Source organism: Boleophthalmus pectinirostris, unplaced genomic scaffold (assembly GCF_026225935.1).
Source record: "Boleophthalmus pectinirostris isolate CB_2022bp ecotype Guang Dong unplaced genomic scaffold, ASM2622593v1 HiC_scaffold_15, whole genome shotgun sequence".
Taxonomy (NCBI): domain Eukaryota; kingdom Metazoa; phylum Chordata; class Actinopteri; order Gobiiformes; family Gobiidae; genus Boleophthalmus; species Boleophthalmus pectinirostris.
In genome coordinates this window covers 11,098,367-11,126,186 of record NW_026571070.1, presented here as the reverse complement: position 1 = coordinate 11,126,186, position 27,820 = coordinate 11,098,367, and the positions used below count along the sequence as shown (strand labels likewise).

Sequence of the window (27,820 nt, the reverse complement as noted above, 5' to 3'; positions counted from 1 at the left end):
CCAAAGCAGTTTTACTGCGACAGACATGTCAAACTCAACTAAATTTGGCCCACGATACAATTATATTTGGCAGTTACAGATAGACAGGCTATAGAGACATTATTTATAAAAAAATTAGTTATTATTCTATATTTTGCTTGTTCTGGATTCAATGATTAAGCAGAACTATTATTAATAGGGATGTAACAATAACCAAAATATCGTGATATCGTATCGTCAAAGTTCTCACAATAATATCGTGGACCATCACAATATATCGAATTACAAGTGTCTTTGCTTAAATTAAGAGTTATGTTGCAGCAATAGATTAAAAAAATACAGAGGGAACTACATGGACCATGATCCTTTGCTCCATTTCAGTGCAGACTACAAGAAGAAATAACAGTTCTAAGCACTTTTAAGTTTTAGTTCTTTAGATTAAGTCTTGTCAAGGCATTTTAAGAGGAAAAAGTAGCATATTCAATTTTGTTATCCTCCACAAAATATCGCAATAAATATCGTACCGTGAAATGTAAATCGTGAAAATATACCGAGAGATTTGGATATCGTCGCATCCCTAATCGTGAGTCTCAACAACATATCGTGAGCTTTCCCATGATATCGCGATAAATATCGCGCCGTGAGGTTCATACCGTGACGATATCGTATCATGAGACTTGGATATCGTTACACCCCTAATTATTAAACGTTTATTTTAATAAGAAAAGGTAAGAAAGAAGAGAAAACGTGCGGATGTTGTTGAAATTTTTCCATAAATATTTAATTTGGCCCACGACTTAGTCCCAGTTTTTAATTTCGGCCCTCTGTGTGAATTTGAACACAGTGAATAATTAAGATGCTCAGAGTGCATAGGGTAAGTGAGGAATAACTTTGGACCACTGCAAACTGTTTAAAATGAACTAATTCTGGTTTTCCCATTTTTGGAGACAGTAAAAATCAGGTACAGGCCCTTTAAAACTGCATTGTGGACAACATTAGTGCATTTAGTGGTGATTTCTACAGTTAAACATCGACAGTCTACAGGCACATGGACAGGGGGGTGGTCATGGAGCCAGAGAGAAACACGTTTTACCTTCGTCTTAAGTCATCCATGAGTTTGGAAAATGGATAGAAACACACACAGTTTAGTCTTTGCATGCATTATTCAGCCTATTTAGTAAGCAAGATGCATTCTGGGTAAATTTAACTGTTATTTACTTTATGTTATGTTACGCTTGCTGTTAATGTCCCATTGTTAAAAGGTGCACCGTGTAACTTTTCTGGTCTGTCAAGTACTTTTTTTTCCATGGAGATGTTACTGCTTTGTCTGGAATGTTTCACAGTATGGCATTAACCCTTCCAGATCTAAGGGCATTTTAAGTTCAGCTGTCCTCGCCTGGGTTTTTTTTTTCTTAATTTTGAGATTAAAACTCCCCTTTTACCCCCTAATAAAGTGTTATACATCATTTTTTTCAGCACAACCTGTTATTTCACAATCTTCTGCTGTAGTTGTGTCACATAAGACCAGAAATAAATTAAAAAATAAATGCAAAAATAAATAAAATCACACTCTTTCATACAAAACACAAAGTAAACATGTATAAACAACTTTTTGGATTTAAAAAAAAAAAAAAAAAAAAAAAAAGCTTACTTTAGGGTCTTAGCTGCAAAAGTGCAAAATATCAAGTCTGTAAGTAAACTAAAAATATCCTTATTGCCCTCGAAACAACAACAAAAAAAGTGCAATAGCCCCATTACTTTACTGGTGCCAGTTATGGAAACAGCTGTATTTGTATTTGTACATTTAGAGTGAAATAAATAAAATAAAATAAAAATAACAAGGGATGTGCAATTATTCAGACCAGGATGCATAATTTGCCATTTATTTGAGAAATAACTGCACTTAGAGCAGCTTTTTCAATTATTAAAAGCATAGACGCTCAGAGCAGGCAACTATCTTGACTCAGCTTACACTCTTTGGCAAAGTTTGGGCTAATCAAAATGGATGGAGCGCATGTGTTTAGTGGAAATAAAGTTCCTATTGGACACTTAATTTCCTGATGTCATCACACAGCGAGCGTTTGACGTAGGATAATGCCGGAAATATGGTCGGAAAGCTAAGAATGGGGAAAAAAAAGAGCAAGTTTCTATCTTTTATGGTTGGAAAGTTATGCGTGGTTATATAAAACATTCGCCGGTGTCATATAAGATGCTATTGGTCTGGAAGGATTGAACCCTTTTATTTTCATGGAGACAGAACCAGACAAGTTATAGGTAAGATCTGTGGAGAGGCGACCCTGCTCACAGTCAGAATACATGTTTATCTGAGTGTTTTTGAGCTATAAAATCACCTGTAATTGAATAAACGTAATGTAGGACTGTTTATAATGTCACACTGTGGAACATTCCTGACGTATCCATAGAAACAAGCAGCTGAAAGTTACGTAGTGCACCTTTAATTTCAAAAAGAAGAATAAAATATGCTGTATTGTAAGACAGAATGACTCCATGACGGATATTGGGTTTATTTTGGCTGTAATACAAAACATCTCTGTTGGACGGGAAGGTTACAGCTACCACAATAATATAATATATATCTGGTCTATATATTATACAACACCGTTTTACTAACATAGAACTGGCTACTTTACATATTTAGGCTGCCTTACCTTGTCTGAACGTCTCCTGGAGTTTGTTAGTGATCCACTGCATGGCCTTTGCTGAGATTTTTGTGCCAAAATTCCGATCAAAAGGAGACGGAGCGCCACCCTGGAAAAAAAAGAAAAAAAAAAAAGGAAAAGTTAAGACATTGAGTGACTGTGATAAAGCTTAAAAACAAGAGGAGACGTTTGAAATATGAACGTGTTACAGTTTATCCAAGCTGTGGACTGTTTAACATTCTAGAGATGTTACTGCTTTGTCTGGAATGTTCCACACCATGGCATTAAATGTAACCATCTTGCATTTAATCAATTACAGGAGGTTTATTGTTTAGAAAAAATGTCGACTTGTAACTTGACCTAGAACATTCCAGGCAAAGCAATAACATTTCCAGCAGAAAAAGTTACTTAGTGCACTTTTAACAGTCACTATAAATCCATAGCAACCACATGACATTACATTTTACTGTAACAAGATACAAGGGAGGAAACCAGACAACCGCAGTTTTGTTATAGCCCAACAATAAAAACATTACCATAATCGGAATTAAAATGGAGATTTCTCACAAAACTCAAAGTGTAATTGTAACTTTAAATGTAACTTTATAACTTGTTAACTTTATAAATTTAACTACCATAATTGTCAGATTATTGAGCGCACCTGAATATAAGCCACATCAAAACAAAATTTTAAAAGAATGAGTGGATATCCGCTTACTGAAGTTAAAGACGTTTCTTCATGTCATTTACGCACCCATCTGCATTTAACGCATACAGATTATTAAGATGTATCCGACTCACTAATGTTAATTTAGCATTATAACTTATTTTATCACACAGTGATAAACTGTTTTACTGCACTGACAACATCTTTAAGTAACGCTGCAACTTCATGTTACCCGTACACACTGCTTTCTGCTTTCTGCACTCAGGCTGCATGCACATAGTCAGGCTGGCGCCACTTAGTGCTCAATTTCATTTCTCTCCAGCGACTAGGTCAGGAATCGGAACACACTAGACAGTTTGCAAGAACCCCGGAAGTTGTAGATCGCGCACTGGCCAATCAGTGAAGAGCTGTGAAGTCATGACGTCAAACTCAAGCTCCTGTCTGTGTCCCTTTTGTGGAACAGCACAACAGTAAACAAAGCGTTGAGATGGATGTAGACGAACATTCTGTGTTGACAACGATTCCCGAGATCAAGGATTTAAAGTCAGAACAAAGAGAATGTTTGGAGAATTTTATCAAGGGGAAAGACGTTACTGCCCTTCTTCCTACGGGATTTGGCGCATTACATACATCACGACCAAATAGCAGCGACTAGTTAAATAAAAGAAGTACCTGCCTACCGTCGAGCGAACGAATTCTAATGCTGCAAGGTCAGACGGTTTCTACGAAGTGAAACCGGCTGATGAATCAGGCTAGCACATGCATCCGCTGTGTTGATAAACAAATAATCTGTCTATAAATGATCATTGTAAAAACCGCAGGGCTCAAAGTGTGAGATCAAAGTAGCAGCTGATAGTCCAAAAATTATGGTAATTAAAATAGCACAATGGCACCACTTTTCTGCATTCTGAAAATAATTTGTATTACTCATACTATATTTATAATCATATATGTTTGGAAATCAAGAGGTTTTGGTGACAAGTGGACAACTTACTTTTAGTTTCCACATTATTGTACAGCACTAGGTAATTGATAATAGCTTATTTGACCATATAAGGTTGTGAATTTGATTATGTTTTCATACTATTTAACAGATACATTCTACGTTTCATTTTATTTAGCTGTTGTTTAGTTTCCCCGCTCTTTCCTTTGGTAAATAAACAGGTTTTTGATCTATTTTTACCTGCCTTAATCCCAGGAAGCACTCGCAGCCAAAACACAATAATCCGCCTAATCAGTAAGTACAAATAAGCAGAGGAGGTACACGCTTCATTAAACTCTCTTAGTTGTTTTGTGGTTAATTAAAATCCTGTACAAAACGCCGTTAAAGCTCTATTCTCCTGTTTAGTGATTGGGCCCACCTGCTGCATGTGTCCCAGTACGTTCTTTCTACAGTCAAACACTCCTCTGCCCTCTTCACTGTACAGCTGGTAGATGAAGTCTGTGGTGTAGTTCTCGTTGGAGTTCTCGTTCCTGTAAAGACAATTAGAAACATTATGTTGAAATTGTGACTTCAAATAATAATAAAAGCTCTAGCTGTGGGGTAGCAGTCTGTAAGCTGTTGATAAGGGCTTAATAAAAGATGTCAGTGCTGTATCATTTGAGGACTAAATAAAAAAAAAAAAAAAAAAAAAAAAAAAAAAAGAACAATAGAAGAGCATGATAATTTAATGCTAAAAAAACCCAAAAAACAACTGGAAACTGTTTCACTGTCTCTTACTCATAAATATTTATAGAAACCTGAGGAAAAATTTTGAAGCTAGACATAATAAAGTCAAATTAGGACAAATACATAGGGAGAAATATGTCTCACTAAAATAAAAATAATCATATTTAAAATGCAGATAAATATATACAAAATACAAAATGCAATCCTGATAATAATTAATAAGTGTTACATCACAGCAACTTATTATTACTTATTTATTTACTTTTATTTATTTATTTACCTAAGAACCAGTCCTCTCTGAATGGTGGTCTTCATTTTCTCTGTCAAGTGCTCCACATTTGCCTGAGGAAAGAAAAGAGACAAATAATGGATCATCACCAGCAGATGGCGCTTCAGTGAAAGCAGAGCGAGACTCAAACACCCTCTAGTGGACGAAAACAGACAGTACAGTTATGTCTCTTAAATATTTTTCTATTCAATAATTTAACTTGCATGCATTTAGCAAATAAGTAATTTTACATAATTATATTTTTCCATCATTAATAAACAATAAATAAATAAATACATATTGTATAATGACTACGCCTTAAATAACCTTATAGAGCACGAGCAAAGATTTAAAGATTTCAGACTTAGTAACCATCGAATTAATTAAGGCATTGCTCATTAATTAAGAAGACAGACATACAGACAGACAGACAGATAGATAGATAGATAGGCTTTACTGTCTGTCCCTGTTATGAAGTCTGAATCATTCATAATAAACAATTTCTTCTTTATGAATTAAGTCTGCGTTCATGCTTTATTAAGGCTGTTGAAACTCTAATTACAGGGTAGTAAACGTTTATATTTACAATTTAAATATGTAAATAGTGAGTGTGTGTGTTTAAATTATGTTTTATTATATCTGCATTCTAGCCTTGTTTGCGCGACAACGACCCTGTTATTTAGTGGACTCTATCTGTCAAAATAATACCCACTGCAAAGAGAACAAATAATAGCATTTATAGTCCTTCATATTCCCATTTCAGTCTAATTTTGAAAACACAGTTGGCTCCTTTTCTGAATACTGATAATATTCAATCACTGTTGTAAATACCAATATCCAATGTGTTTATGGATTAACTTGACAGTATTTTTACAGCAGAAGTTCACCTGTAGATCTTTAATATCGAATGCTTCTTCGTAGATGTAGGCTGCGTCTGCTCCAGAGGCCAGCCCCCCCACACTGGCCAGGTAACCGCAGTAACCGCCCATGGTCTCGATGATGAACACGCGGCGCTTGGTCCCGCTCGCAGACTGTTTTATACGGTCACAGGTCTAGAGCGTGGACAGAACTCGTACAATTAACAACAAATACAAGTAGACGTGGAAACAGATACTTTGCAGCTGGGGGTGTGATGCTAACTGGAGGCTCTGCTCTGTCTGAAGCTCTGTTACTCGTCAAGTGCTCGTCTCCATGGATACAGTATGTGTCTAGACACATACTGTATCCATGTATACTGCATTGTTCCACAGTATGTTCATAAGCACACGAATATCCATGGAGACTTGTGAGCCAAATTACAGGTTAAATTTGTGAAGAGTGTCAGAATTCAAGTTAGAATTAATGTTTTTGTTATGAGTTTTTATTACAATTTACACCAAAACACTGACATCTACCTGGAGACAAACATAAAGTAATTCAGTGCACTTTTATTCTGAGCTTTGGTTTAACACAGTCTGATCAGAAAGAGCTGGTTTAGCTTAAAGGGACAGTTAAGAATTTTGGACATAGGACTTCATTTCCTAGTGAGCCAGAGTGTTGGAGACTTTTTTTTTTTAAATATTCTAGTCTCCTTTCGTTGGCCAGGCATTCTAAACTTCTTAACAATCCAATTTTGGGTGAAATATGTGCAGGTTTATTATATTTAGACTAGTTTTAAGGGTCTCTCCCCAGAGCTCAAAAATCAAGCTGCTTAACTTGACATGGCGTCACCAGAAGTCCGGTTAGTTTTATTTCAAATATTATTCTATCCACACAAACATTCACATCGACAGTCTGGTGTAATTATAGTTTTATTTCGGGTGTTTTGTAGAGTGGGTAAGACAACTATGGCCATTGACATGCACTAGCCGAGCACCAGCGACCTCTGCAAATACAAGGACTGGATGGAATATTTTTTAAAAGAGTCTCCACACGTCTCCAACACTCTGGCTCACTAGGAAATGAGGTCCTATGTCCAAAATTATGGACTGTTCCTTTAACAACAACAGGTGACATGATTTGTGCTGTTAAATGAGTCTCTCTCAAATAAAATTACAGTCACAGCAGTTTTTCAGTTCGTCACTCTCACGTTTTTTGTGGAAAATTAAACATCTAAACAGGATCATGATCACTCGTGTGGATCACAAGCTCCTGAAAACATGCTCTTCAGTCAATCATAAAACTTTTTTTTGGGCTTGTATTTGCATTTGGTCACCGTGATAACTAAAACTAAACACATTCCACTACATAAAAATACACATAGAGCACCCCCAGCGCGATGTCACTGCAAAGTATCAACAGAAAACGCAGCAGGATCGTACATTGCACATAAAAGCGTCACTCGTGTCCAGGCAGGCATGCATACAGCTCATACAAAGACACTACACTAAGGCAACTGCTGCATACTGTAACTGTAATCGTAATAAAAATAAACGATAATGGATAATAACACACACTTATGACATTATAAGACCGTCAAATAAATATATACTCACTGTTTAATTTTCTGTGGGCAGATATTTGTAGTACAATGTGGAAAACGTACGTGAAATGTTAAGAAATGTGTTTTTAAATACACTTGATGTGCCCACTACGACTTTGAAATGAGTATATTGTAAACACTGTACCTTCTATCCACTATAACTTATTATTTTGTTATAGAATTTAGTTTTGAGTTCCCATTATCGTAAGATTTCAAAGCGTTCAAATGACATTTTAATAATAAGATAAAGTAAATAGACGTCATGTAAAATCCACATTAATTGTATAAACATTGGACTCCACTAATACAGTTATTTAGAAAACCATAATCTTTAACTGTGTTGTTGACTATTCTGTAAAGCTGCACTATGTAACTTTTCTGGTGGACGGTCCAAAACCTTTCCATGATGTTACTGCTTTGGCTTAGAAGGTTCCACAGTATGGCATTAAAAGTTACAGGTCAGAATGCGTGTTTTTCCAAGGTATAAATAAAAAGAAAATGCAAGATAGACATGTTTAAAGCCATACTGTTGAACAATAACATCTCCATGGAGACAAGCACATAACAGACCCACACTAGAAAAGTTACACAGTGCAACTTTACAGTCTTAACGATGCATTGTGTAACTTTTCTGGCGGAGGCTCCGTCAAATGCTTGTCAAAATATGGCATTGCTTTGTCTGGAATGTTTCACAGTATGATATTAAACGGAGGTGGGACCAAGTTGTCGTTTTGCAAGTCTCAATTAAGTCTCAAGTCTTTGACCTCAAGTCCGAGTCAAGTTCCAAGTCAAATACAGGCAAGTCCAAGTCGAGTCTCTAGTCACTGGCCCATAAGTCCAAGTCAAGTCCAAATCGTCTGCTTTGAGCTTCACATCATTTCAAGTCTTTAAACCAAAGTACCAAATATAGCTTAGATTTTTGCAATTTATATGAATTTTAAGATAAATTGTACTTTAAAAAATGAGAGTATATTTATATTTGAGTATTTATAGAGTATATAAGAGTTGTAGAAATTAATTTAGTTAATTTTTCCTTTTGAAATGTCTTGACAAGATCTTAGAGTGAATCATTACAGTCAGAAAACAGAATTAATTCAGATTTAAAAGTGCTTCTCAAATTTTCTCAAGTCACAGGCCTCAACTCCAAGTCGAGTCCCAAGTCTTGGTCCATTTTATCAAGTCAAGTCTCAAGTCCTGAAAATAGTGACTCAAGTCCAAGTCATGATTTGCAAGTCCCCACCTCTGGTATTAAGCCTGGAGATGAAACCAGACCAATTTACCGGTCAGATCTGTGGAGAGGCGACTCCTCTCACAGTCAGAATGTCTATTTTTGTTTGTTTTTTTGTTATTTTTGAGCTGTAAAACCACCTGTAATTGAATAAATGTAAAGTAGAGCTGTTTAATGTCACACTGTGGAACATTCCAGGCATCGCAAAGTCATAAAAAGTTACATAGTGCACCTTTATAAGCTTAACCAATACCTTTCATCCTAAATAAATCCCCCAAATCGCCTTACCTCCACGATGGCATTGAGAGCTGTGTCTGCCCCAATGCTCAGATCAGTGCCCGGGACATTGTTACTTATGGTGGCGGGCAGCATACACATGGGCACGCAAAACTCCTCGTACGCCGCCCTGGCATCGTACAGCTGATGGAGACTCTCTAGGGCCTACAGCAGTTATGGTATACGAACAAAACTACACATTAGAGCCATTGGAAAGCCAGCCGTCCACACAGACCACAGATCTGCGTGTTCGCTAGAGCGTATTCAGTCTTTCCGGCTCGTTCCGTGTGATAGGGGTGATGGCTTCCCTTTGGCAGACATGAGACCAGAAAGAAAAGAGAGAGAGAGAAAGAGGGGAAGAGGAGGAGGAAGAGGAGAAATTCAAGTTTGGGGTTCACAGGATAGATAAAAAACTCTCGGAAGACCAGTGAAGTAGAGAAACAAGGACAAACTGGGAATGGGATAAAGGGAAAGGCAGGGGAAGTTGGTTGGATTGTATTTCATAAAGGCAGTGTGATTGTGGCGAGCTATTATGGACGGTCTCTGAAATTGGCGGTAATTATAGTGATGACAACAGAATTGGTCTTATCCCTCGTATTGTTGTGGTTACATAAGAGTGATTTTGCTGCTATTTCATGTAACAAAGCAGGATGTTGTTTTCAAATGCACCTGTCGTGTCTCATGTTTGAGAAGAGCTTGGTCCCATCTGCTTTTTGTGATTCAGGAATCACAGTAAACTTGAAAGTAAAGGCACAAAGGATAATTAAATAATGTACCGTATTTTTCAAACTATAAGTCACACTTTTTTTCATGGTTTGGGTGTTTCCTGCAACTTACACTCTGGTGTGACTTATATATTAAAATTTTGACACTGACAGCCGCGAGAGTCTTGTGTGCCACTATCTGCTGCTCCTATTACTCCCGTACCACTGTCACTTCACTCTACTGCACATGTCTCCTGCAAAAAGAGCCTCTGTCCTGTCTACATCATGTCAGTTGATCAAACCTTTACTTCTGTACCACTGCAAATGTAAAATTTAAGTGACTTCAGTGACACCAAAACCATCCTGTCAGGATTCAGAAGAGGTCGCTGGAGGTTGCATAGTTGTTCAGAAGTGACACCGAGGATGAAGAATTCAGTGAATTTAGTGATTTGGAGTGAGATCGAGAGTTTAGTAAACTTGTTCTGTTCTGTTGTTTATCTTATAATTACCTCCGCCAAGGAGGTTATGTTTTTGCCGGCGTTTGTCTGTTTGTTTGTTTGTCTGTTTGTTTGTTTGTTTGTTTGTTTGTTTGTTTGTTTGTCTGTTTGTTTGTTTGTTTGTTTGTTTGTTTGCTGTTAGCAACATAACTCAAAAAGTTATGGACCGATTTTGATGAAATTTTCAGGATTTGTTGGAAATGTGAAAAGGAAGAACTGATTTCATTTTGGGGGTGATCCGGAAGAAATCCTGGATTCTGGATCACTTTGAAATTTTAGTTAACATTGTGGTAAATGGGGCCAAAAATTTTGTTTCTCAATATCTCGGTTAATTATTGACCAAACCCCATGAAATTTGACTCAGGGATGGACAATGGGATCCTCTTTCATATTCCAAATTGAAAGATACGAGACAAATATTTATGGAAAACACAATTAATATGAGGGGGACTGTAGTCCTTGGCGGAGGTCTGCGCTCTCTGAGTGCTTTTCTAGTTATCTGAAGAACTGTTCATATGTGATATATTGTTATTACTAGAACTTGCCTTTAAAAATGAAATGTTGGTTCCTGGTCTCTGATTTCATATACATGTAATATTAAATATAATACATTTCCCCCAAAAAGTGTGACTTATAGATGTTTTTTTTCTTCTTCATTACACATTTTTTGGCTGGTGCGACTTATAGTCCGAAAAATACGGTATTCATGACATATAAACATATAAAGGACCTAATTGGAAGTCTAAGCGTATCGATACTTTGCTACTGATGTCATCAATATTCTCTGGGGGTGTGATGCTAACAGGCTGAGGCTTTATTAGACTTCATCTAAGTTTTTTTTCAACACAATCTGACCAGAAAGATCTGACTTAATTGGAACTACAACAGGTGAGCTGACTTTTAACTTTTAACAAAGACTTAAACAGGACCGTGAGTTTTCAGATTATCTAAAAACGTGTGGCTGTGTTTTGCTAATGTGTTCATTGTGTCACCAACTGCAAGTGGTGTAAGAAAAAATCTGTGATATATTGTGATATTTCATTGAACAATTCTTGAATGGATTCAAAATGGATCCGAATTGATTATTTAAATAGCATTTTTCACAAAAACTAATTACTTACATTAAAAAAAAAATATATAATAATACATTATATTTCATCAAATTGTGTTCTCTTGAAGGTGCAGTTGACTGTATTATTACAAGTCATTATTGATAAATCACAATATATCATCCATTATTTTAGTATTGGGTTAAATCGTGATATATTGAATCGTGACATGTATATCATGATATGTATCGTATCGTCAGACTCAAGGCAATGCACATCCCTAGTAACTGAACTTTCTGCCATACACATAGATGTAGAAAACCCCCAACGTGACGTCACCGCCAACCATCAGTGTTCACACTTGTCCAGGTTCAGTTTCGCCCTGATGCAGACTTGGTTTGGCCTTGTTCTAGTCCTGGTTTAGTCTCAGTTTAGTCCTTATCGTGATGTGGTGTGGAATGTATTATCTTTTATTCAACCAGGAAAGTCCCGCTGAGACTTGGACTCTCATTTTCACGGGAGTCTTGCACCAGATGAGACCTATTGTACATGTTTTAGTGGTAGGGAAAACTAAAGGACCAGAAGGAAACAGGCACAGACACAAGGAGAACATGCAAACTCCACACAAGACCCATGCCTCCCGGGAGTCGAACCCTTGACCAACCACTGTGCCATTTAACAATAAGTAGAATTCTAGGGCTTTCTTGTCTACCTCTTCAAGTCTTTCTGGTTAATTCTAGGTTTTTATTTGCGAGTAGGTAGTGCTGAAATAATAAAAGTCGCAAAATCTCAAGATATATTGATCCCACACAAGCAAAACTACTGGCTACTTTCCAAACATCTCGAACTCCAAATATATTAGAAATGAAAGCAGGCATCTACGTCTACGGCTTGTATGATCTCTGCATACAAAAAAAACACACCATGCCGCTATAATCTCCAGGACAAATACGTGAAGTACAGCACACAGTAGAGGAGCAGGCAGAGAAAACATGGCCGACAAACCCGTGCAGCACTCAGCATGCCTCCATGTTTCACTCACTCTACTTACCTCAGACTGAAGACAGAGACGGAGGGAGGGAGGTGAGGGGAGAAGTGGCTACTAAACTCTTATCTGTTTGTATTTTAAGTGTTGTTTTAGTGTCTGGTGGGTGTAGAATGTGGTGGAGAACGAAGTAAAAACGAAGCGACATAAGTAAGACGTTGGTGGTGAAATCTGGGGTTCATCGGCAAAATTGAGTCTTGAACTTGACTGACCGATTAAAGATTACTCAAACATGCACGAATCACTCCAAATACAACTTCAGTGAGTAAACAGTGAGGGGAAACAGCTATAACATGGTCGATTTTGCATAATAGGTCTGCTTTAAACAAAATATACTCATCATCAACATTTATATTGTAATTTCACCCTCTCTTAATGTAATATACTACATAAAAGTGGCTCATAAGCTCAAATTCTAGGGGCGTACGAAAAAAAAACATTCACTGATATATCGCGATACTTCATTGCGCCATCAAAATGCGTCCAAATAGATTTTTTAAAGTCATGTTTTTCCCATCCCATTCACTATTCGTATGATTTAGAAATTAAATAAATTGCATTTCATCCAGTTTTGTTCTCGCGAAGGTGTAACTCAGCCATAATATTAAAATAAATCGCAATATATCGTCCTTTGTTTTAGAATCGGGATATATCGTGATATATTGAATCGTCACAGGCATATCGTAAAGCCAGATTTACGGCATTGCACACCCCTACAAAATACTAAGGATGTAACAATAACCAAAATATCGTGATATCGTATCGTCAAAAGTCTCACAATCAATATCATGGGCCATCGCAATATATCGAATTACAAGTCTCTTTTTGGTTAAATTCACTGTTATGTTGCATCAATGGCTCAAAGACCATAATCCTTTCCATGATCCTTAATTATTCTTAATTATTATTTGTATTATAATAGCACCACAAGCTTTTCGAGGCGTTTTAAAAAAAGAAATAATTGCATATTTTGGTTTTGATTAGTTTCCACAGAATATTGCAATACATATCGTACTGTGAGATGCAAATCGTGTAAATATCGTATTGAGAGATTTGAATACTGTTACATCCCTACAAAATACTATTCAAATAATGTGTAGAAATATGGCCCAACCCGTGCGATAATACTCCAGTAAAAACGAAGGTTAATAGCCATTTCTCTTCCCTCCTCCTCCTCCTGTGTCCTCCTCTCTTCGCGCTACATTTACTACTCAAACTTCCTCTCATTTGCACATGCTAGCACTCCACATAAGCCTCGTTCGCGTGTCGTCTCCATCACTTACAGTCGTGATGGCGTTCAGGGCCGTGTCTGCCCCAATGCTGAGGTCTGACCCCGGCACATTGTTGGACACAGTGGCGGGGACCATGACCATAGGAACACAGAATTCCTCATATCTGCCGCGCGCCGATTGTAACTCCAGCAGCGACAGCAAGGCCTAAGAGCAGAGCCGTGGGTTAAGTCTGCGGACTCGCTTAGCAGATGGCAGGGTCGACAGGTGCGGGGAAGGGGCGGGTGAGGGGGGGCGGGCGCTACTTGCCACAAAGGAAAGGCAAAAGTGAAGGTGCCAAGGGAGGAGCCAGGTCTATCACAACGGACAGCAGCGAAATAGACAGGTACCACTCTACTGCTACGACAACAACACGTAAACACAAACACAGGCCTAGCGTACACAGTCGATCTAATACAGAGGTAAGTGAAGCCGCTAACAGGGCTGCGTGAAATGGCTAGGAAAAAGGCAGGTGTGGTTTTATTTGAATGAGAATAAATGCATATTCATAACAACATAAACAGTTTAAGGGCTGCACAGTAGAATTAAGTCGTTTGAAGTGACTATGACAGGTTTGGCTACGCATTTTACTACAGTTCAGATCATTATATTTAAGATTTAGCTAAAAAAAATCTCAATTTGGCATTTTTTAGGTTTCAAATTTTACTTTCTGGTTGGTAACCACAACATTGCACTAGGGAATCATTATATGACATATAAAAATGTAAGAAAGCACCTGAAATTGTTGTGTAAAAATAATAATAATAATTAAAATAATAATAATAATAATAATAATAATAATAATAATAATAATAATAATAATAATAATAATAATAAATACAATAAATAAATAAATAAATAAAATTTAAATAAATAAATGTTTCTTGTGTCTAATTTGGACAGAATTCACCCCAGTGTGATGTCTTTAATATGTTTAGAACTTTCTACTTCCTGTAATTTTCAACATATTTTTCCACTTTTCTTCACAAATTGCTTCTTAATTGGTGTAAAACTATAATTTATATTTACAACAAGTATAATCCCACCAAATTAAGTCCAAATTTGAGAATTATATAAAAAAATATATATAATAAAAATGTCCTACGCACTTTAAAGCCACAGTATGTAACTTTTAGGTAAAAAAAGATAAAATAAAATTAATAAATAAATAAAATGTTTAAAAAAAAAAAAAAAAAAAAGCACGGTTTTCTTTTTTTTTTCTTCTTTTTTTTTTTAAATCGCACTAAAAAACAGAAAAAGCATTTGTTCTTTCTTGGCTTGCATCTCCACAAACCTGACTCATATTCGTCGTAGTTGCTTCCATGGAAATACTGTTCATTTTGGCTATAATCTATCACACTTTATCATAAAACTCTCTCTGTGGAGAATATTCCGAAGTATGGTTTTAACTTTCTATTTCCATGGAATCATGCTGGTGACGTGCCACCTCCAGAAAGTTACACACTGTACCTTTAAAATATTGTGAGGTTACTGTTACCTAAGTAATTTAATATTTTCAAATGCTGTGCAGCCCTAAACTTATGCATAACATTATCAATCATTAAATACATCTATACACATTTAGACATATCATAAAATCTTCATATGAACAGAGTTAGAATCAAGTTTTGCAACTGTTATAGACTATTTTATTATTTTTATTATTATTTAACTGATAACTTTATGTACCAGTATATTCGATTCATTATGTTAATTCATCTGTGTTAGTGTATTACCTATATATTAACTGATTATGCTAAATAAATAGGTGTAAAAACGTACCTCGAATCCACCGATAACTAGCAGCGCACTGATACTGTGCTTTCTCATTTGTTCTGCGATTTTTTCAACGTGTTTTGCTGGGAGTGTTCTGGAGAAGCAGAGGAACGTCGTTTAAAAGATCTGTGCACTTGGCAATATAAACTGTATTTCAGGAAATCAAGTTCATTGCACAGTAAGGAAGTAATTTTTACAACCAGTTATGAAAAATATGTTGGTTTTACCTTTTAGTTCCCAACAATGATCCACCTTGACCTGTCCAGCCTCCAACATCTGACCATTTAATCTCTTTAATCTGAAAAGACAAACACAATCAACATAAATATACAGTATGTACATAGAAATAAAGAATAGCTACACATCAGACTGTATAAAAAGTGGACTAAATTTGACATGGCTCATAGCGTCCAGCTCCAGTCAAATGAAGCTCATTGATACTTTTAGTTACGGGGCGAATGTAGACTACGTTTACACGGAAACGAATCCGCGTATCGACGTCTCACCGTATCGGAAACGATTTGCTTCCAGACACGTTGTTTCTGTGTCCGCAATCCTTCTCTATCCACACAGCTTTGAGCATATTTGCTTACGTTTTACAGAAACAAAACTTAAAACCTTTCCACTTAACAATGTTGTCAGTCAAACCTGTTGCAAGTGCTATGAAAAAAGGCTCCTTTTTTGTCTGTTTTTAACGTTCATATCTTAATTTATGGACAAAATGGTGAAATAAAAACACCAGGATCATGTAGAGCGGGTTAATACCAACATTTTAAGTAATTTTAAGAGAGCGAAAGAGGGGACACAGTTTTTCAATATAAAGTGAACTGGAGCCACAGTCGATGGAGCCAGAAGTGTTCCCATGTTCACTTAGCTATGTCCATTTATATATATGTATAAAGTGGCAAACATATTTTTATTGACAAATTTTTGCATCTTGGACCACAATCCGTCGACTAAATGAATGAATGAATAATTAAAATAAACACTGGCGATTGTTTGGTGATTTGGACTTCTCACACAAGTCCTTTTTTTCTACTCCTTTTGTACTGTGTGGATAGAAATTTACTTTATCCAACATGACACGGCTAATTACATCCACACATCACTTAGCCCACTGGCCCACGTTAACCTTTTGTACTAATGAAACTTGAATAGGGACAATATTTCTTCTTTGCGGTGAAAACAGTGAAAGCAGCAGACAGACACAGATCCATAACTCCTGCAGGGCCCATCTGCTCTGGGTCACTTGGCACAGTCTGATTTTGGCAGCGGTCTCACTGGATATTTAACGAGTTTTATTAAAGCCCGAGCACATAAATACACAAGGGACAGGAGCACTTTATATAAAACAAACACTGGATGGAGAAGGTTTAAATAGACAAGAAATACAGTGGGTTAAAGGTGCATCGTTTAACATTTCTGGTGGAGGATCTGTCAAACGCTTTTCTCCATGAACATTTTAATGCTTTGTTTCACAGTATGGCATTAAACCTTTCTATCTTCACGGATACCAAACCAGACGACGTTACAGGTCAGATCTGTGGAGAGGTGACCCCACTCACAGTCATAGCACCTTTTTGGGGGGTATTTTTGAGCTATAAAACCAGCTGTAATTGAATAAATGTAAGGTAGAGCTGTTTAATGTCATGTCAGAGCAATGGCGTATCCATAGAAACAACCAGGTGACCGATCCTCCACAAGAAAAGTTACGCAAGGCAGCTTTAAGAAAAGTAATTTTGTGTTGCAATAAGAAGTAATTAATTAAAATGGATAACAACATCTCCCTGGTCTCTCTTTTGTAAAAGTCCATTAGTCTTGAGTTACTAATGGACTTCCTGGTTAAATACAGCTAAATAAAGCTGCACTATGTAACTTTTCTACTTCCTTCCTTTCCTTTCTTCATGTAGATATCATGGTTTTGCCTAGAATGTTCCACAGTTGGGCGTTAAACTTACGTCTCTCCATGAAGATAAGCACCAATAAAAGCACAAATACAACTGCAATATAGGTAAGTTTAATGCCCTACTGTGGGACATTCAGGGCAATAGACTGAATTAAATTAAACTGTACATTAATTAAAAATATCAGCGTTCATTCACATAGTATTGATTAGTTATGTAACGAGCAGCAGAAGTAAAAGTAAACTACCCAGACATATTTTGAAACAAGTGCAAAAATCTGCACCAACTTTCAAACTAAACACATCTGAGTCAACACTGCTCATATCCTCATTTCAGTTCCAAGTCATTTTCACAGTACTGCAGTATTCAGCCCTCAAGAATGTTATTTATAGCTTGCAATCTCTAATCAAGTCATTCAGGGGAGGACAAACAAATAACAAGGTTTAATATTCTGGCAACATTTGATTTTCTTGGTTTCTGTTTGGCTCTAGGGCAAAAAATACCAGTCGAGTAGGGATGGGACAAGATCTCGTGAGACACAATCGGCACAAGTTTTAACTTTAACCCTGAGGTTTTTTGGGGTTTTTTTTCATGTTTTTCCGTTTGAATTGGATAACAAAATGGTACTGGTGAGTTACATTTTTTGAAAAGCAATAGTCCCAAAAAGCAGAGCTACAGTGACAATAAAAATATTAAGTAGTAAATTAAAAATGGAGAGGTCAAAATTTGGAACCGGATTGCACAATTTATTTCTTATATATAACGTCAAAATCTCATCTCATTCTCGTTAAATCCAATCTCGTTTCTCGTTTTGTGTAAATTGTATCCCCACCTACAGACTAGTACTTTTTCGTAATTACAGAACACCAGAAATTTCTAAATAGTTCTGTAACGATTTCAAAGCCTCACAATACGATACTTTCACAATACGAAATATATTGGGTTCTTTTATGGAGGAAAACCAAATCGTGAATATGCTACTTTTCTGTCACAATCCAAATAATTAAGATTTAAAAACGCTTCAAAAGACATATTTCAAGTTTGGACTGAAGCAAGGCAAAGGATCATGGTCTATGTAGTTCTCTCTCTGTTTTTATCTGCACCGCAACAATGATTTTAAGCAATGAAACTTTTAATTCGATATTCTGTGATTGTATTATGAAAAAATATACATATCATTTAAAGTCATTACGCACCTGTCCCTTGCTGAATCCTTCAAATCCATCGTTGACGGCGAACATCTTGTGCCCCTCGGAGATGCCCACCCTGACAGCAGAGCGCACCGCCGCGTTCATGCCCGCCGCCGGAGCGCCCACGTTCAGCACCGCCACGTTAAAGCTGCTCTGTGAGGACAGAAGGAAGACAAATGAAAAAACTTAGATGAAAACAATAAATAATGTCTAGATAATGTCATTGGGCACAAATAAAAGAGGAAAAGGAAACATAATTTAACATAACCAATAACAAAACAACTAGTAGCAATCTTTTTTCTTCAAATGTACCAATTGCGAACGGTGTTAATGGTCTAATAAATAAATAAATAAATAAATAAATACAAAAAAATACATAATTACTGAACACAAAATAAAATGTTCTTTTGAATCCCATTCATAAAGATTCCTTCCTGATTTGATTTGAAGGATTTAGCAAGGCAATTTTCCACTGTTGTTATAGCAAAAATGTAATTAAAACCAAAATATGATATCTTTTGAATGGGGAAAGGCCACACAAAAGCCTTCAAATCAGGAAAGAAACATTTACCTGGAACACATGAATACTGTATAACTGACTGTACAGTGATATGTTACTTATTAAATTCAAGGGCAGCCCACACATTTTTGACATTTTTTTGCCTCTGTCAGTATCGACATTGATATAGAAAATATGAATTGAATGCAGTTTGTGAATTACAGTCTGAAAAAGAAGTTATGCATTGAGATCATTTCATTAGAACTTATTAACTTACACTTATTAACATCTAACTATAGTTGTAGATGGTTCATTTGTCATGAATTTGTATTTATTCAGCCCTTATTAATGTCTAATTCCCCATAAGCTTATTCTGCTATTAGTTAGACATTTTCCTATTAATACACTCCTTATTACTGCTTATTAGCCATTTTTGTCTGAATTAAGTGTGAAGAAGAGACCACTTCAGAATAAGGAACCATATTTCATTTTAACTTGAGTCAAACTCATCATTTATTACAAAAGATCAAAACATATTTAGAGCTTAATGACTTAATTCATGGCAGCTGGACTCTATGAACACCTAATAAAGAGTGTTTTATTACACAAGCAAAATTTATTAAGTGCAAATAAGTATAAAATACATTTCTTGTGCTACTAGTCCTTAACAACCAAAAGTTTATTAGAGTCGCAATTCATGGAAAAAAATGGCTTAATATCAAACTAATAAGCAGTAATAAGGAGTGTACTAATAGGAAAGTGTTTGTAAATGTCTAACTAATAGCAGAATAAACTTATGGGAATTAGACATGAATAAGAGCTGAATAAATAACCAGTTAATGACAAAATAACCATCTACAACTATGATAATGTGCAGTTAGTTAAAAATAAAGTGGTACCGAAAAATGTCCTTGAACATTAAAACTTTGTGGCAGAACTATGGGCGGCACAAAAGACAAAACGTGTTTCTTTGGCCTCATTCATTTTCAGGACTTTATTTAATAACATTTTCCAAATACCAGCATCAGTAGGATAAAATGTTTCAATAAATACAAAGAGCTGAATGAAACACACAATATTTAATACAGATGTGGGTCGGCTCAAATAAATATAGTTAAAATGCAGATTTCTGTTGTAATGCAGTGAGTTCTTGGCTCTAGTCAGTAATACAAATGATCAACTTCAACATTTGAGCATTTACGTTTTCAATTTATTTTTATTGTCATTTATGTATTTATTTAATTATTTGAATAATAACAAAGTTCAGTGTGACCAACAGGGAAATCTGTCTCTTGGCTCCAGCTGAGATGATTACATCATCACATTCTAGAATCTGAAACAAACAGCCAATAGGAGACGAGAACCACATGTTATGTAATGCACTTTATGACATCACAGCGTTGAGACTGTGTAAGCCTCTCTCCTCGCTGCTGTTCCTCATTCGTTGACTTGCTTCTGAAGAGACAAGACACATTTCACCGAGAGCAAAGGTAGTAACTGTTTCACTGCAAACAAACCCATCACCTGTCAGAGACGACAATGGAAACTGCACAAACATACAGCATGGACAAGCTGGATGTCGACTACAAACATGTAGTTTCCGAAGTTTTTGAACTTGGGGCAAAACTTAAGTTGCCAGTTGAGTTTACCAAATTAAAAACAGAAGGCCCTGTCCATAAGGCCACATTCACCTTCAGAGTAACTGCGGGGGATTTCACTGGAGTAGGTGAGGGGCCTTCAGTCCCTGTGGCCAAAAGACTGGCAGCTCAGCAGGTGCTGCCTGACCTGCGGCGACTGCCTCTCCCTGACACAGTCCCAAAGAGGAAAAAAGAAAAACCAGGGTCTCCGCAAAGACACACCAGTGTTCAACGAGGATCAAAACCCCATAAGTTTCCTTAATGATCTGGTGTTTGTTAAGAGAGCGAGACCTCCTGTTTACACTGTGGTGGACGTGGACAGGACCACAGTGAACTGGATTTACCATGTGCAGTTAACATTTGGAGATAATACTGTGACTGCCAGAGGTTTCAGCGCAAAGGACGCTAAAAAGAACGCTGCAGCCCTCATCCTAAATGGGTTTGGGTACAGGTTTAAAGTAGAGGAACCACAGGACACAAACGTCTCTTCTGAAAACAAAGATGCACCTTCAGTCACCCAGGAAGACTCAAGTCACACACCCATGACTCTAGACCAGTCTTCATCAGCGGACTCACAAGTTCTGCCATCAGAAGGTGCTACTGAAAATGCACAGGAGGTTTCAGAGAATGTCATTTCTGCTGTGCAAGAAGCTGTTCCTCAGGATACATATGAAATGACCACAGTGAAAGTGTGCTCATTGTCACAACAAGATCCTGTGGATTCAGTTCTCCAGGAGCCCACACCTGAAATGCAGGACAGACCTGAGGTTTCTGAGACTGAGACACCAGAGGTAACAGATGTTATCAAAGTGGAGAACAGAGATAATGATGTTACCAACGTGGAGACACCAGAGATAATTGATGTTAGTGACGTGGAGACACGGCCAGTACCAGACAACACAGAGGAGATGAAATTCTTGGAAACACATGTTACTGTGGTGGATCTCTCCATTAGTGACGATGTACCACAAGAACTTCCGATGCTGTCTGGGATGGGAGATTTGGAGAGTCTGACCCCATCAGAGTTGGCACCAGTGTGCTCATTGTCACAACAAGAGCCTGTGGATCCTGTTATCCAGGAGCCCACACCTGAAATGCAGGACAGACCTGAGGTTTCTGACACTGAGCCACTAGAGGTAGCAGCTGTTACCGAGATAGAAACACCAGAGGTACTTGATGTTGATGTGGAGACACCAACAGTGGTTCCAGATGATACGACATTGGAGACGTCAACAAATGGTGTCCAAACTGAGCTACAGGTGAATCCACCAGAGACTCAGATCAAAAAAACAAAAACAATATTCACTGTTGTGATTGAACTGACCAGACTTGAGCCCATCTCCTCTCCTGTTGAACCAAGCACCATCAGTGAAGGAGAGACACCAAGTCAACCAGAGACAGTTTCTCCAGATGAAAGCAGCAGTTCACCTGTGCTTCAGTTTGGAACCACCGTGTCCTGCAGCCTGACTCATGCTTTAGTTAAGAAGATACTGCAGAAGAACAAAGTCTACAGTCGAGATGCATGCCACAACATCACCAACAGACTGGACACCAAGATCAAGAACCAGCTTATCCTGGGTCCAGATGCCAACATCAGCGACAACAAACGCATGAGAATTGGCAAAGGGGCGGCTAGACATCTAGAAAAAGATTATGGATCATCTGCCAATCTCCTGGAGGCAGCATGCAGCCCTGACAATGCAGAGTTTGAATCAGACGTTGTAAAATGTCTCAACGTGGAGATCAAGGTCTTTCAAAACCGACCAAAGTCAGCCTTGTCCCGCTTCGTCTCTGCTCTGAGTAGAGCCTTCACCATCACGAGTTAGGCTCCTCAACTCAATAAACAATAAACAATAAACATTATTTAAGCATAATTCAGTCTTTTCTCTTATATGTTGTATGTTATAATCACTGTTGGGGAAGTTACTTTAAAACTGTAATGTGTTACTGTCATTTCAAAGTAATTCGTACATTACAATATTACTGCATTTAAAATGTAAAACATTACATGACTATTGCATTACTCTCACCAAAATAACTGTGAAGATGCTGAACTTTTGTGCTGTATATGGACTGAACCAAGACTAAACCAAAACTGAATCAGAGCTGAACCCAGACTGAACCAGGACTAAATCAGGACTAAACCAGGACTAAACCAGGGACTAATCTTGGACTACAACTTGGAATCTAGGACTGCCCCTGAGAGAACCCTGAGTCTGTGGAACAGGGTGTCTGCAAGGCGTGATCGGGTGTCAGCTGTGGTTAGCGCTGTGGAGTGTGGAGTTCTGCGCCGGTTCTTTCGCTCGTGGTCACCCGACGGTCTACATGGGCGCGTCTCTGGCGTTTCATCGCTGCTGATATCACAATAATTTTAGCGAATTTGTATGAAGAAAAACCCACCACTTCAATCCAGGTTAAAAAAGCATTGTGACACACGTTACTGACATTTGTACTGAGTAAAATATTACTATTTTTTTCCCTGTAATGCCGTGACATTATTGCGTTACAGCAAAAAGCAATGCATTACAGCAATTTGTTACTTTTATAGCACATTACTCCCAACACTGAGAATTAATTGCCATTTTCTTGACACTTCCAGTATATAATGTCGAAAAACGTGTCATCTGCATAGCTTAAATTCATGTGTTTCAAGCTATGGATTTTGAATGGGGAAAGATCCTCACCGAGTCCTCACAAAGTTCTTCAAATCAGAAAAGAACTGCTTGTGAAACCCAGGAATAGGTAATGGCATTTGTGGATTACAGTGTGTAGTAGGTGATGGCACTGCGGTGATCAATAGATATTTTTAGATTTAGTCCAATTTATCTCAGGTCCAGTAAACACAAACTCAGAGTGTACACAGTTTGATTTCTCTCTGTGGGGATGAATCGATTCTCTGTGTCAGATCAGTGTGAAGCTCCCGCAGCAGAGACAAAGACCATTACCAAACGCTGCAGGCCTGAACATGAGTGTCTGTCTCTGTACATCAGTCCTGCGAGTTTGACATGTTTATCCTCAGAGGCACGGCTCATTTTCACTACACATTTTGGTCTAATTAGTTTCAACAAAGACATATTCCTCTTTTTACCACCTTAAAAAGACTTAAGTGCAATTAATAAGAACTAGTGGTGTGCAAAAATATTGAAATATCGATATATCGTGGGCAGCTGTATCAATATATCACCAAGAGTATTTTTTTGGTGTATTTGACTAAATTATTTTGTTACAGCGCTGCAGTTTTGTTGCTTGTTTAGAGAAAGGAAACTCGTTCACACTGCAAAAAGTAACATCTACGTTAGTTAAACTGACTTAAATTAAGAACATTTTCACTTTATTTGAGTAGTGTGTTTTTCTTAATTCAAGCAACATTTGATTTCATTTCTTATTTTAAACGGAAAAGACTTGGTGTTTTTCATATTTTAAGTGTAGCAAGTAGGGATGTAACAATATCCAAATCTCTCGGTACGATATTATCACGATATTGCATCTCAAAGTACGATATTTATTGCGATATTTTTGGAGAGGTTAATGTAATTGTAGATAGGACACGTTTACGCTTTTAAAATACCTTGACAAGATTTTGGTGTGAATTATTTCCCTCATAACCCCAAGAATTCACGTAAAAAACATATATCTTCATGTTTGCGCTGAAATGAATCATGGGATATGTAGTTCCCATGCATTTAAGCAAAGAAACTTGTAATTCGATATATTATGATAGCGATACACGATATTATTGTGAGACTTTTGACGATATGATATCATTTCATATTTTAAGTACAAAAAATCTTACTCCGCTGATAGATAATTTGTCAAGTGAAAGTTACTCAAATCATCATAAAACTTTCTTAATTCAAGTCATCTTAACTTGGACAGGTTTTATTTTTTTGCAGTGCATGTGACACATTTGATATTTTCACAGTTTTGAGGATTAAAATGTTTGTGTTTCATGTGAACTTTGCACAAGAAGTGGTTTAACAAAGACTTTTAGTATCACAGCCATGATTTAGCCTTTATTTTTATTGAACTGTATCGAATCAATTTGAAATATATCGTATCGAATCGAAAGCTCACTGAATCGAGATATATATCGTATCAGCAACTTCTTAATGATACTCAGCCCTAATAAGTATAGTTACAGTTGAACAGTTAAAAACATGATTCCGAATTAATGCACTTTTTTTTATTTTTTTATAGAATTGTTTCTATATTTTAAATTTGAAAGCAAATGGAAACGGTGGATTGATTATATAAATACTGTGAAATCGGACTTTGTTTGACCCATTACTTTGTTTTTCTTGTAAGTGGCTGTAAAAACTATTGTTCATTATTATTATATATATATATTTTTTTTTCTTTTAATTAATACATCCTTTGTGGACATCAAGGCACACCCGCAGGTTGTATTGTATTTGTCTGTTCATACAACACTAAAAAAGAAAAAAAAAGAATAAAAAAAAAAGAATTGTTTCTATATTTTATACTTTATTGTATTATCACATTTAATTATACGATATATCGATATTTCAATATTTTTGCACTCCACTACTTACACTTAAAGTGGTAAAAAGAGGAATATGTCTTTATTGTATGCATCACTGTGGCACCCTTTGTCCTGTGGAAACTAATTAGATCAAATTACACAAAAAATTCAAGTATTAAAAACAACAACAAGAAAAAAAAAAAAAAAACTCTAGATGTCAAATTCACTAATTCTTATACAGACTGAGCTGACAGGGCCCAAGGCAGAACACATCGTCCCCGCGTGATGTGAAACAAAACAACGCCTGCTCCAACTGAACTGTCACAGCCAATCACCAGAGACAAAACCAGACCTCGGAGACAAGCCTCACTTCATTTTACAGCAGAAATCACATTACGGCGTTTTGGAGGGGTGGGTAATTGCATCTGTTCCTATGAGCAATCTACAGACGCTTATTAGAATCATAAAAGGCTAGAAATGCACAGGGGACGAAGAATTAGCATCTCAGATCAATTTAAATAGGTTCATCATTGATTATCGTAAAGCGTGTATTTCATTACAGTGTACAGTCACACAGGTGAAATACTACATGTTACATACGGTGTCACTTCCATACTGCATGACTATTATTTTTTTTCTGTTTAGTTTTTGTTGTTTTTTGCTTTTTTTTTTTTTTTTTTTGCATCTGTCTCAAAAAAAAACAAATAGTAAATGCATAGAAATAATGTTGCAATTAGGGATATTGTAGTGATTTTGATAGATTTTGTACAGCATTTTATCTCAAGGTCCACAAATCTTAAAAGTGCACTGTGTAACTTCTCCATGGAGATGTTATTTCTTTGCTTGGAATGTTCCACAGTAGGGCATTACACATATCTGCTTCACATTTCCTCACTTACAACTGAATTTATAGCTTAAAAATACCTTAAAAACATGAATTCTTACCATGCGTAGCCTTGCTTGTCCATAGATCTGACCATTAAGCTGTCTCCATCGCTATTACGAAGTTTATTAACAAAAAAAACAAACAGTAAAATCTCCATGGAAACAAGCAGGTGATGGATTGATTCCCTAGAAAAGTTACACAGTGCACCTTTAAGATGAAGTAAAGATCACAAATTAATGTTTCCCATTTGTCAAAATAATAACAAAATACATTTATCTAGGATTAAATTTTTTATATTGGCCGATATCAATATCTAGCAAATAATAATTCCAGTATAATACAGTAGCTCTAAAATGGGTTAGGTAATATGGGCTTTTTGTAGTTTATTTAAAGATTATTTTGTAATATTATCTACCGGTAAGTGTTGCTGTATCACACATCTCCAGGCCTGTCATGAGTACTGTGTGCCCAAAATGAAAGCAGCATTATAGTGATGAAAAAAGAGCAAGGGTTTTTTCAACACTTCTCCAGGCAGAGCTCCAGTCCAGGCCAAACTGTGAAAGAGACTCGCAGTGACTCAACTCATGGAGCTACACAACAAACTGTTCATTTAGTGACTGTTAACTTCCCCAGGAATATTATAACCAAAGAAAAATGGCAACAAAACGGTCACTGAGGGCATCACAGAAACGCACTAATCTCTCTGTTAGACTTTCTCAACACCAGTGCACCCAGTGTCTTAATGAGACTGTAGAAAATTGCATATGACCTACAATAAAGGTGTATTGCGGAGCTTTTCTGGTGGATGGGTGGGTCCGTCACTGGCTGCTTGACTTCGTGGAGATGTTATTGCTTTGTCTAGAATGTTCCATGATGTCAAGGGAGACAACTAAAGGCTACATTACAGGTCATATCTGTGGAGAGGCAACCATATTCACAGAGAGAATTATTGTATTTTGGAGCAAAAGAAGCACTAGAGGTGTGTAAAAATATCAATATATTGATCTATTGTATCGTTAACGTAACGTTCTTACCATTGCTGGTATGTGCTGCCATTACATTACTTGTATTTGTTGTTTCTTACCATTGTCTGTTTCCTTAACTTTACCATTGTTGGTGCACTTATGTTATACTACCAAGCTATAACAGTGACTCTTGTCTGCACTTGTAAATAGTTTATATAGTTTAATTCAAAATGTCTGAAAAACGCAAAATAAGATCATTGTGTTAGATTATGAAGAGTAGGGGTGGGATTAAATAAGTTTTTCTTCTTCCCACTCCTTTTTGGGCAAAATAGTAATAATAATAGTTATTAGTAGTTGTTGTTATTTTCATTTCTATTATGATTTCACTTATGTCATATGTTCCATTGTATATAAATGTAAATCTTTACTTGCCCAAAATAAATGCATTAAAAAATAAAAAAAATAAAAAAAATGATACAGTATCGATATCGTGAGCTGCTGTATCAATATATCACCAAGAGTATTTTTTGGTATATTTTACTAAATTATATTGTTACAGACCATTAAAATGTTTGTGTGTCATATGAACTTTGCAGAAGAAGTGGTATAACAAAGACTTTTAGTGTCACAGTCATGATATAGCATTTATTTTATATTGAACCGTATCAAATCGATTTGAAATAAATCGTATCGAATCAAAAATGCACTG

The 27,820-nt window shown here is 36.6% G+C and overlaps 1 protein-coding gene across 3 annotated transcripts in view; it reads right to left on the bottom strand.

The window, feature by feature from the left end:
* The window catches only part of pfkpa (phosphofructokinase, platelet a), a 103,186-nt gene that overhangs the window by 15,395 nt on the left and 59,971 nt on the right, over window positions 1–27,820 (bottom strand). Inside the window, exons 13-21 of one of the 3 annotated variants that reach the window (XM_055151107.1) lie at window positions 18,648–18,794; window positions 15,775–15,845; window positions 15,554–15,641; window positions 13,787–13,939; window positions 9,221–9,373; window positions 6,131–6,295; window positions 5,256–5,317; window positions 4,668–4,779; window positions 2,649–2,748 (exon numbers count right to left, since the gene is read on the bottom strand). In XM_055151107.1, the coding sequence (XP_055007082.1) occupies window positions 2,649–2,748; window positions 4,668–4,779; window positions 5,256–5,317; window positions 6,131–6,295; window positions 9,221–9,373; window positions 13,787–13,939; window positions 15,554–15,641; window positions 15,775–15,845; window positions 18,648–18,794 (1,051 nt within the window). The remainder of the gene's footprint in view (window positions 1–2,648; window positions 2,749–4,667; window positions 4,780–5,255; window positions 5,318–6,130; window positions 6,296–9,220; window positions 9,374–13,786; window positions 13,940–15,553; window positions 15,642–15,774; window positions 15,846–18,647; window positions 18,795–27,820) is intronic. The other 2 variants (XM_055151106.1, XM_055151105.1) reach the window with 2 other exon arrangements.